The sequence below is a fragment of the Equus quagga genome, chromosome 15 (assembly GCF_021613505.1).
Source record: "Equus quagga isolate Etosha38 chromosome 15, UCLA_HA_Equagga_1.0, whole genome shotgun sequence".
Lineage (NCBI taxonomy): Eukaryota > Metazoa > Chordata > Mammalia > Perissodactyla > Equidae > Equus > Equus quagga.
In genome coordinates, this window is record NC_060281.1 from 36,651,954 (window position 1) to 36,664,284 (window position 12,331).

The 12,331-nt window shown below is 41.2% G+C and overlaps 1 protein-coding gene across 1 annotated transcript; it reads right to left on the reverse strand.

Moving 5' to 3' along the window:
- Positions 1–2,003: 2,003 nt before the first annotated feature.
- GPX5 (glutathione peroxidase 5) lies at positions 2,004–10,051 on the reverse strand. The gene is made up of 5 exons (XM_046640436.1): positions 9,965–10,051; positions 6,993–7,146; positions 3,859–3,976; positions 3,325–3,424; positions 2,004–2,219 (listed from the first exon to the last, which is right to left on the reverse strand). Exons 1-5 carry the CDS (start codon positions 10,049–10,051, stop codon positions 2,004–2,006), a joined length of 675 nt encoding a protein of 224 aa, XP_046496392.1.
- Between the last annotated feature and the right edge of the window lie 2,280 nt (positions 10,052–12,331).

Below are 12,331 nucleotides of genomic sequence, written 5' to 3' on the forward strand. Positions count from 1 at the left end.
CAGATGCTGAGAAGGTGGTAGAGGCACATGACGTTTGGCAGAGCAGAGACCTCTGCATTGGATTCAAGCAGGAAGGTCATGATAATCCCTAATAAGGAGGACTAGGTTGCTTCTAAAAGGCTCAGGGGGTCTTGGGAAATCTGGGGATTCAGATATTTGAATGCATCCAACCAGATGTCTCCATCCAATGTCTCAAGGTTATGTTCTTTTCATTCAAGGCCATGACAGAGGCATACAAGATAATCTAGTTTGACAATTTAACCTTCTTTGGGGTCCTATTATTCCTATGATTAAGTTTTTGACTGGAAGCTTAGCTTTTTGTGCCCTTGAGTTGTAGGATATGAAAGGTTCTTTATATCCTCCTATGGAGGGACTCTGGCTTTCACAGTTAGCCTTTATTTGATGAGATATCATCCTCAGCTTTTAATCATCTCTCTCCAAAGCATCCATTTCTTCTAGTAACAACCATCCAGTTCTGTTGTCTTATAATTCCCATCTCTTCCATATTTCTCAAGCACCTGATACGTTACATCTGCCTGTGCATATCCTTCCACCAGTATCCCGTCTCAGTTCAGGTTTGGTGAAAGTCTTAAAAATTGCACTGCTACTTCGTGTCAGTGGCTGTTTGTGCTCTACCCATCCCTCACTGCCAACCAGATGGTAGACAATTTTGCATCAAAAATTTCATCTTAGCATCTTCTTTCTCAGATCACATTTGGTACCACTATTTCAGATTGGGTTCCCTGGAAAAACTCCAAGATGGAGATTTGCATTCAGAAACTTTACTAGGGCATTACCTCAGAATCGGCACCTGAGGGGCAAAGAAGAGAAGCATAATTTGGCAGAGGGAAAAATTGGGCTGCAGTAGCAGTACAAAAAGGCATCAGCTTACCCCTTGGGGGTCTCTACAGCTGGGTTGGGCACTTCAAAGTTATCCTAAGTTGAGATATCAGAGCTTGGCCTTTATACCCCTCACTGGCTGTTAATTGGAAAGAGGCTGCCCCTGGAAAGGAGATATGACCTTGGCCTGAGGCAATTCCTCAGGGATGACAATCGAGAGCCATCAGATGACAACCTTCCAAGGTTCTGGGAGGAGAGATTCTAAGAGGTTCGGGTAATTTAGGCAATACACCTTCTGTGATAGTCCACAGTAAGGAAGAAGAGAGAGATAAGATGAGTTTGTGCACAGGATAGGATTTAAAAACCACCACAGTGATCCCAGATGCTGCGGAAAACATTTTATTGGAGATGGTGGCAGGGCTGAAGAATCTAGGGTTAAAAGGGGAAAGTCCATCCTTCAAAGGGTGCCCTGCCCAGGTGTCATAACCTGAATACACTGAAGATCAGACAATAAGGAAAGTTTTTGTAGGGTCCAAATTAGAGAGAGGCTCTAGGTCCCACTATCGTGGAGATGTCCTTCCCTTCATGTGAGGCAATTTCCTGCTCCCACTCTACCTTAGGGCTCCTACAGGAGAATGACAGATCAGCGGGGGCAGGAGGGGGTGCAGGGCAGAGGTGTCATGGTTGAAGACTGATCTGAAAAGAGTTGGAAACTGACAGTACATGCTTATCTCAGGGGAGGAAAAATCTTATGGAGTGGAAACTAAGTTGTATGGCTGTAACCCCATTGCTATTTCTTTATCCTTAGGGTAGAGAGAGACGGGAGAGTCAAAATGTCTAGGAACATTCTTCTTCGGGATATTGTGGCACACTGAACCATCCTGATAGAAAGATGATTTTCCTTTGATGGATATGAATTCCTAATTTTAAACAGAGGTCTGAGGATTTAGGTTTCCATTCTTTTGTTCTTCACTCACATACTCTTGCAAGAAGAAATAGTAGTAGACTCGTGAGTATAAATCTACTCGGTAGAGAGTGGGAACTCTAACAGTATAGAGGTGATTTAGTCAAGTGGAGGCCATTTAGGAAGAAAGTGTAGAAAGAAGATGGATTTTTCTTTGAACAGGTCTTCATTGAGAAGCAGGGTGGCTCCTGGCCCCAAATCAGCCTCCCTTTTTAATTTTGAACTGCTTCAGGTACGCCAGGATATCTGACTTGACTGTACTGACTGGAGTCTTATGGAACCAGCGCATGACAGGGACTCCATCAGGCCCCACCAGGAACTTTTCAAAATTCCAGCGGATGTCATGGACCTTTATAGGTTCCCAGGATATATGTTTTAATGAGCCCAAAACATCAGAGGGGTGAGGACAGGAGTGCTGAAGCAGAGAGAGGGAAAAGAGAAACAACATCATCATTTCTGTTCCTGGATGATCAAGGCTATTTTCACCCACAGGTAATCCACTCCATCCCATACCTAGATATTTAAATTTCCTGTGATTCTTAGAAATTCTCTGAATCATCACCATGCCAACTACCAAGAATGTTATAGATATTACAGCAAAGGTCTGTTCCCTCTTCCTGTTTTGTTCTGTGACCCCATCACAAAATCATGCTGCTATGGGTAAGAAATGTCACCTCTCTTGCTTTTAGCTTCCTTTTCTGTAAAGCGAATTGCGTGGATTAGAATGTGGCTTCCCAGGTCATGGGTTCTGTGAACCAGTAGCATTTCAAATATATCTTTTGGAACCAACATAGAGTTACCAGAATTTCATTTTGTCAAACAAGAAAAAATTTTTTAAAACATCATCACTTCATCATTTAATTTAAAAAATATTATTGTGAGAATAAATAACATATAGGTCATAATCCTAGAATAAAGGGTAGCCCTGTAAATTAGCCGAGTTTATGAAACCCTCCTTACGCTGTCCTATTTTCTTCAATTTACTGAGGATATATGACAATCTCAAAGTGGGCCAGCCTTGGTCCACAAGCTAGCACTTAGGAACAATGAACTCTGGTGATCTTCAGGGACCCTTTCAGCTCTGACATTTTCTGTGTTTAGAAGCTGATGTTTCATAAGAGGCACTTATTATATTGTATTACACCTGTTCATTTCTGTCTCCCTCTCTACTATGAACTCATCAAGGGATAAGGACTGTGTCTTATTCATCTTTATACCCTTATTATCTAACACACTCCCATGTAGATAGCAAGCACTCAATAAATGTACCTTGGGTGAATGAATGTCAATGACAAAAGAGAGTGGTCCCAGTAAAAGCTGCCATTCTACACAACTGCACCACACTAAACGAGAGCCTCATAGATACTAACAGATTAAACTCCAGACCCTATGCTGATCTGGAAGTCTCTTCCAAAGAGTCCAATCTCACCCCCAGGCATGAGTCCTTGGGTCCATTTCTACTGCACCAACTCTATGCTAGGAATAGTAGAGAAGAAGAGGCTTGTCAGTAATTCACTTACCTTCAAGAAGGTGAAGACTTTCTGTTCTTTTTCACCATTCACATCTCCTTTCTCAAAAAGCTGGAAATTAGGTACATATCCTCCCCCTGGACGGACATACCTGCAATGAATCATAATGTTCCTGGGAAGCTCCAGAATATAAGAGAGAAATTTATGATGGGACACCAATAGCAGACAGGGTTGGGAAGGGAAAATAAGGCTTTTCTTTTTTTCTTTTTACTTTGAGCTCCCTGATTCACTTTATTTTTCTCTATTCCACAAGCTGTCCCTGTCCCCTACATTGTTTCTGTACCAGCTATTTCTGTGCTCCTGCTCTCCCATGGTCCATCCAGGTCTCACTACCAAGGGAGGAGGAGAGAGTCTATGGACACTGCCAGACTCATATCAGGGTAGGCCAAAGTGAAAATCAGGGTACAGATGCCTCTGATCCTATTAATCCACCACCCATCCAGAACCTCCCCTACCTGGAAGGGCCTCTGGAAACTGAGGAAAGGTAGACAGGGGCTTCCTATAAGGTTTCAAGCAGGCACTTACTTCAGCCCCGGAAGGATCTCTGAGTTCTCTCCTGGTTCTTGCTTTCCAAATTGGTTGCAGGGGAAGCCCAACACTACTAAGTCGAAGGGCTTCAGCTCCTCCTGAAGTGTGTTCAGTTCTATGGGTAGAGAAGGGACAATATGGTGGCCTGGCTAGAGACCCTGACTTGTGTAAAGAAAGATCCCTGGAGGCGTCCATTTTACAGAGGTGAATACAGGCCCAGAGAAGGAAAAATCTCTAGATTAGAAAGACTATTAGCAGCAAGGCTGACGTTAGATACTGGAGCTCCAGACACCCATTCAAAAGTCTTTTATTATCATGCAGTATTTCTCAAATTTGCAGCACATTGGAATCAGCTGCGGGCCCGGAGAATTTTCTGATTCCATTCCTCTGAGATAGGGCCCAGTCGTCTTTATTATTCAAAAGCTCACCAGGTCACTGTTGGTGGGATTGTAGATTGGTGTGACTGCTGTGGAAAATAATATGGAACTTCCTCGAAAAATTAAAAATAGAGCTATCGTAGATCCAACAATCCCACTTCTGTGTATATATGCAAAAGAATAGAAAGCAGGGTCTCAAAGAGACACTTACACACCCATGTTCATAGTAACACTATTCATAATAGTCAAGAGGGGGAAGCAACTCAAATGTCCATCAATGGATGAACGGATAAACAAAATGTGACATACACACAACAGAATATTGTTCAGCTTTAAAAAGGAAGGGAGTTCTGTCACATGCTACAACGTGGATGAACGTTGAAGACATTATGCTAAGTGAAATAAACTAGACATAAAAAGACAAATACTATATGATTCTATTTATATGAGGTATATAAAATAGTCAAATTTACAGGAACAAGAAGTAGAATGGTGATTACCAGGGGCTTGGGCAAAGGGGAAAAAGCAAGGTGTTTAATGGGTATAGAGTTTCACTTTTGCAAGATGAAAAAGTTCTGGAGATTTGTTTCAGAACAATGTGAATATATTTAAAGCTACTGAACATCGCACTTACAAATATTAAAATGGTAAATTTTAGGTTATGTCTTCTTTTACCGCAATTTAAAAAAAAGTTTACCATGTGATTTTTAAACAAAGCTGATGTTAGCTTTGAATATCACTGCTCATCAGTTTGCCTTTCCTGGTTGGTTAACTGAATCTTTCTTTTTTAAAAGGAAGGACAGGATGTGAACCATGAGAATGGGCTTATCTCTTCTGTACAGGCTGGGTCAGCCTGGGTGGAGTGGAAGGAAAGCTGACAGGGACAAAGAGAACCAGAGAAATTCCAAGTAGAGCTTTCTGGTGTTCTTAACAATCCTTAGGATGTTAAAGATGCATTCTACCTAAAAATTCTCCTTGATATGACAAAACACAAGTTTCCAACTGCATTCTTTCACCATTTTCTACAAGTTTTCTAATTTGTCTGCTCAGACTTTTATAATCATCTGTGTTAACCCTTTCTGGGTTAAATGCCTTCAGTCCCCTGACAAACACTGGCCAGTGCCATTCAGATTCTGCTTCAGCCAACTGGTCAACTGGTATCTCCTCTTAGTCCCTTTTCTCTTTTTTATTCTTTCTTGCTTTTTTTTTTTACAAAATAGAGATTGCTTTCCTGTTTCCGCGTGGTTCCTCAGTACCTCTCTCCACATCCTTCCTTATTGTCTTCAGTCACAGGTGATTTCAAGAGTAATCACTTACTCTTGGAAAGAAACAACAAATTAGGAAACTCGTCTTCCAGTCTTTGAGCAACTATGCCTCAGTTTCCTCATCTGTCATGTACAGAGTGGGAACTCAATAAATTGATTTTTAAAGTCCCTATAAATTGGTAAAATGAATTATGGTCCAATAGAATATTATTCAATCTTAAAAAAAGGATGAGGAAATGGTCTGAACTCTAAAGCACTTTATTTATTTAAAAAAGCAAAGTGGCAAATAGTATTTATAGTATGTTATCAACAAAGGGAAAAGCAGAAAAAGGAATCTATCCATATACTTTGTAAATATGATAATATTGGTCATTTGAAGGGAAGGGAAGGAAGTGGAAAGATTTTTCACTCTAAACTTTTTTATCCCTTTAATTGGTGAGCCTTGTGAATATTACCTACTCAAAACATAACATAACCAAAAATAAAAACATGAAGTTCTTATTAGTTCAAATGTAAGAAGTGCGTCTGTTTCTGGTAAGATTCATCCTGTTCATTATTCATTGGCTTTTAAACCACATGGCCTAAGATATGAGAAAGACAAAATTATTCCCTGAAAAAGTACAGAGAGAGAGAAAACTACACCTAAAGAAGGCACTGAGGATGGAGAAGGAGTTTTTCCCTCCCTTATTGCCTCCCCTGCCAGCCTCACTCTAGTCAAAAGCAGCTCCAGGTGCCAGCCTAGTGGCTTAGTGGTTAAGTTTTCACACTCTGATTCAGTGGCCTGAGGTTTGCTGGTTCAGATCCTGGGTGCAGACCTACACCACTCATCAAGCCATGCTGTGGCAGCATCCCACATACAAAATAGAGGAAGATTGGCATAGATGTTAGTTTAGAGCCAATCTCCTCACCAAAAAAATAATAATAATAATAATAAGCAGCTCCAGGTATAAAACTGCTTCCCCCCTTTTTCCTGCCTTTATAAGTTACCTGTAAAACCTGGAAAAAGTCTCAAAAATATTGATCCTCTCTCCTGTATTTACCAAGGATATTTGAATCTTCAGAGAGGCTCCCAGTTCTCAGATATATATTGATTCTCCTGGAAATCTCAGGAGCAAAGCAGAGGCAGCACATAGGGAGGGGTTAGCAAACTTTCTCTGTAAAAGTCCAGATAGTAAATATTTCAGACTTTAGGACCCAGATGTTCTCTGTCACCACTATTCATAAGACTACTCAACTCTGACTTGTAGCGTACAATCAGCCACGGACAGTATGTAAACAAATGGGGATGGCTGTGTTCCAATAAAACTTCATCTACAAAAACAGACCGGCCAGATTTAGTCTATTTGCCATAGTTGGTTGACTCCTGAAATGGAAGAATGAAGTCACCTGAGCATGAGTATTTATTCTGATACATAATTATAATTATAACAATTTAGAATACAATGAGCTGGAAAATGTAGTCCAAGGAGACCTGGCTATGAATTCTTACCAGGATATTGAGCAGTCAGACCACAATAAGTGGCCACATTGACAAAAAGGACAGGCTTGCCCGCATACTGATTGAACTGAATGTGTTCCTTTCCATTAAGAGTGACGGCGCTATATTCATAGATGGTGTCTTTCACATCTTTGTAGCAATCTGTCTGGAAGATTAAAAAAATGATAATATTAATAACAATAATTACTAACATCTGTGTAATCTTTCAAAGAATAATATATGTATAAAGTAAGACCCAGAAAACAAACAAGAATTGTTTAAGGTGTCAATGACAAGACCGAAACTTAGGTCTTGTGCCTTAAAAGCCAATGGTTTTTTGAGCAACAAGCAGTCAAGTCTCTTTCTATTATCCTGGAAGAGGCAGGATATCAGGAAATACTTGGATGAATGAAAAGAGCAGAGATTCATGAGCTGGGATGGGAGGACCTGGAAGTAAATGGAGAAAAGCACACTGTCTTTCAGGCTTCTGTGAAAATGAGCCTGTTCCTTGCCTCTGGATTGAAGGTATCTTGCCTAGACTCTCTCAGTGAAGGGAAGGTTTTAAATTGCATAAGTATTTGAAGATGACCAAGTTACTTCTTTAACCTTCACTAGGTCTTCTGACTTCTCATTCCATTCATCAGCATGGTGGAATGGAAAGAACTCTGGCCTGGGAATCAGAAGCCAGCTCTATTGTCAAATTCCTTTGTGAACCTGGGCAATTCTCATCCTTGACCCTTAGATTCCCCATGGGCAAAATGAAGATATTTGTCTAGATTCCTATCAGATCCTCAAGGTGGCTTCCAGGTTTAACATTCTAGAATCTAATATTATCCCCATCTTGAATAGTTTTCCCTCTTGTGTCACTCTTACTCATATGAGTCTTACAAGCCAATACTGTGAAACTCTAACTTTTTCTTCCTCCCAGGAAAGGAGATGGAGAGCTCAATAGTCCATCCACAAGTAGGTGACTAAAATCTGTCTGGTGGCATCCAACTTATCACATACCCTGTTCCTCACCCCCTTGTTCTCTAGGTATCTAATACTTGCCTTCATCATCAACTTCATCTATCCTATTCCTTCTCAAATCTCCTGAACATATTTGAACAGAGTTGTACATAACAGAAATAATTTCCACGTAACAGAAATAACTTCTACATGAAATTCTTGTTGTCTTTAGGTTAAATTCCTCTGTCAGGCAGATCTCATCTTATTCCTCCTCTGTCTCTATCCACGGCAGGGTAAATGCAGTACCCAAAGTGTACTGACTCCACAGTGCTTACCAGCATATCCTTATCCATTTCCCTATATTGAAGAAGCTGCTACAAATTGTTCATAGAATACTGGGAATATAAAATAGGAAGTATGAAAAGGAAGCTACCAAACCACATTGTGAGAAAAAGACAGAAAGGAATTGACCAGAAAAGAGAAAAGGACTTTACTTGATAAGGAAGGTCCACACTCAAACTAGACCACCTGGAAACGCAGTGGACCAGAAAGGGTTTTAGCCAAACACCATCTGCTTCCACTTAAAGGAGGGATGCGACACAAAACCAAACCAAACTTTTTCCAACCTTACAAGCCCACTGCTTCTATCACTAGCACACCAGGTTGTAGCTACTCAGTCTCTACTCTTGGGGAAAAAGGCATTTTCTCTATGCAGGCTTTTGCACTTTTTCCTAAATACATATATACATTCATGCACCAGCAAAACTGAGACATATAAAAGAGAATATTACATGAAAGCACCCGTTTCCCCTTCTATGATGCCTGGTTCCAAGCTAAACATTTTAAAGAATTTGGCTTTCATCTTTGCTGCTGCAATGAAAATCACTGAAATTCATGTTGGGCACGTAGGGTACAGGAAGTGTGGACTTAGAGAGACTCTGGACTTAAAGGACCCTTTTAGTTCAGCTTACTCCTGACATTCATTGCTGTTCGAAATTTATTTAAGTCTGCATCATATCAAATACCTCCAGATCCAGCTTTTATTAAACAAAAGCTACGGCTCAAGATCTCCAAACCCAGTTAGGCAACACTGGGTAATATAAAAACCATATTAATTCTCAAAAATAGAGAGTCATCCAGGAGGTTCTCTAGTCAATTTCAGAGAGGGAGGAAGATCTTGCTAGAGCTGCCTTTTATAGAACACATTATATGTGTAATAATTATTGCTCACTCACTCCTAAGGTAGGTGAATGCTAACCACAAATTTATAATGAGAGAGTAGAGGCTAACAGAGGTGAAGTGACCTGTCCCAGGCCAAAAGTGGTAACCTCCTATGTGAATGAGAGTTACCCCTAACTTCATGATTCTGTTTTGCCTCCGAGTCTTCTAGTTCATTGCTATCCTTCCCTGAACTGTCCGTCCCATTGCCGTACACATGTGTTTTATCCATAAAGCAACTGAACCATGAATTAGGAATAAAACTGAGGCCAGAATCCAAGACTCCTGATTCCAAATCCAGTTGTTTTAGGCCTCTGTTTATCTTTTCTATGTGTTTTATATTTCTCCAATAACTCTCTGACTTTACCCATCCCTAAAATTTCCATATTGTTTCTTTCCTCCTCTTCATGGGTTTCCCACGGAGCCGCATCTGATAGGATTCAGCTGCGCCTCTCCTTCAAACCCTGGTCCCCACCCACTCTGATGCCCAGCCCTGTCCTATGCCTCAGACTCTGCTCTGTTGCAGATCCTGATGTGGCTGGAGAGGTATCCAGGCAACCTCTACCTGGAGAAGAAGGGGAGAAAGGACCACAGTAAGGAGACTCTTTTTCCCCTACATATATTCAACTCAAGGAACGCCCATGTATAGGAGTGAACAAGATTCAAGGAGAAGAAAAGAAAACTTTAGGGGAAACCACAAAAGGGAAGAAAGCAGAGGCTGAGTCTTACAAGAAGGACTGGAGGGAGAGATCTTGGAACAGAATAGAAGAGTCACTCTACATTTGAGCCCTGCCTTGTCCTCTTTGGAAGTCACTCACCTTCATCTTCTCTGCATTGTTTTCTGTCTGCACAAAGCCTGCTAGGAGAAGGAGGAAAAGATAGGAGGCCCTTAACTGTGCAGTCATGACTAGTGTTTGTAGATCGCTAATCTGAGGTCTTCACGTACCTGAGCAGCCTTTTGATACCGTGGCAGGAACTAGCCCAAGACTGCACAGGCCAATAGCAAAGTGGCAAGGATTTCTGAGGCATGAGTAGGGCATAAGGAGGTAGAATTCAAACCACATCCTCACCTACACACACCCCCATGAGCACTCAGCGCTCACCAGTGCGATGAGGATCTGGGACTCATAAACTCTGGCAGAATTATGAAAAGGTGATGGCAAGCCCTCCATGGTCTTGAAGACTATTGTCTGTTTTTACTGAGTGGATAGGAGTGTCTAGATGCAGACGCAGCCTCTCAGACATTGCAGTAAAGTCACTGCAAAAGAGCTAACATATACATTCCAAATACTATCCTAATATTATCTGAGCTTAAAACCACAAAGGATGGACCACCTAGGATCTCTCTAAGAGAGTTGGAAGGAAGCTGGCCCTGAAGAGGAAAAGCATTCACAATATATGTGAAGGAAGCACATTAATATGTTCATCATGCTTACAAGTGCTTTCAAGTACTTATGAATCAATAAGAAAAAACAACCACCCCAATAGAAAAACGGGCACCAGACGGTAAACCGGATGGCATCTGTGGTAGGATACAATGTTCTCCCTCACCAATAATCAAAGAGGTATAAATAGGAAAAGATGCATTCTGCACTTATCAGATTGGCCAAAGTTAAAAGGAACAGTTGTACCCAGCTTGGGTGTCAGTCTGGTATAGGAGGCTCTTAACACTCTAGCGGGGGGCGGGGCGGGGGGCAGGGAGGGACTACTAATGGCTGCCAACTTTCTGGAAGATAATCTGCCATTCCAAATGCAGTGCTTTTTAAAAAGTCAATAACTTTTTTAAGCTTTTTATTTTGAAATAATTATAAACTTATAGAAAGTTGCAAGTACTCCTCTTAATTTCCTGGAAGTCCTAGGGCCAAGAAGGATAATAGAAATGAGACACAAGATCCTTTGTCTCTCAACCGGCCTAAGAACCCCCATCCAGTCAGCAGCAATTTCCTACAACTGCTCAATAGTCTCAGCTAAAATTTTGGAATAGATGAGTTGACGATGCGGACCTGGAGCCCTAGGAATTGCTGGGTTTCTCACATAAATAACATTAGTGCCCACCAACCTCCTGGGAGGCTGGCCAAGACCTTCCTCCTCCCTCTTGTCTACAGCACAGTTTTACTTTTTGAACCTCAAGCACTAAGGTTTGAGTTAATGATACTCCTAAATTCATGATCATTTGTCCTTGAAAGGTCCCTCTCTTGTTTTATTTATTATTCACACCCAAACTCCATTGATTTTTGATTTCCAAATTCCATTCTCCTTTTTCTCTCCCCATAGGGGTATAATATGTTTAATATGCTTATTGCTTGTATTCCTGAAAAACTCTATGTTTCTCATCAGATTATTAGCTCCTTAAAGTTTAAAAACTTAATTATTCATTTTTTTTCCCATTTGGACATCAGATTCAAAGGGTTGAGTTAATCAAACTCTTAAACTTATGGAATTTTATCATCATTAGGCTGTGTGATGATTCTCATTATATTAATTTTTAAATTTTTTCTCCCAATCCTACCTCTCCGAGAGGAGGAGTGGCAAGGAAACTGTTATCGGAGACTGGAAAGTTGGCAGCCTTTCTTCTATTTCAACAAAACACTTGGTAAAACTGTAGCCTGAAGACTTAGAAGGTAAAATGTCTAAAACAAGGGTGGATGTTGGCGTGGGTTGGCTGTTCTAAAACTTTGGAATTAAAAGAAAGGGGTGAGTTCAGCAACTAACTGGGCTCCAATGAGACAACTAACAAAGAGATGTTGGAAAGTATTTGCATTAGTCCAAGAGGCTCGGGTTTGTTTCCCTTTACCACACTTCCCACATGCCTCTCCCTCCTCCCATGGGTTTGCACTTCCAGCTCAGCTTTACTAATGCCCACGTTTATTGAAATGATAAATTCTTCCTCTCCAGTTCTAAGTTCCTTTCCACCCAGCACCCTCCACCAGCCCTGGCTCTTCTGGTTCACACAAAAAGCTGCCTCCACCTCCTTAAAACTGAAGTTCCGGTGGGGTTTAATTCCTGTTGCTGGTGGAGTCTGGGCATTCGTAAGCTGGCTTGGAAAACAGAAGCTTTCTGTTTTCCCAGATTTCTGATCTCTTCTCAGAGGCCGCTTATCTAGGGGGAAGAGCTCAAAACAATGTCTGACCCAGCTACAAAGCTCCCAAAGCCTTTTAGGGTAGCGGTACAGGCTTCCAGCTTGG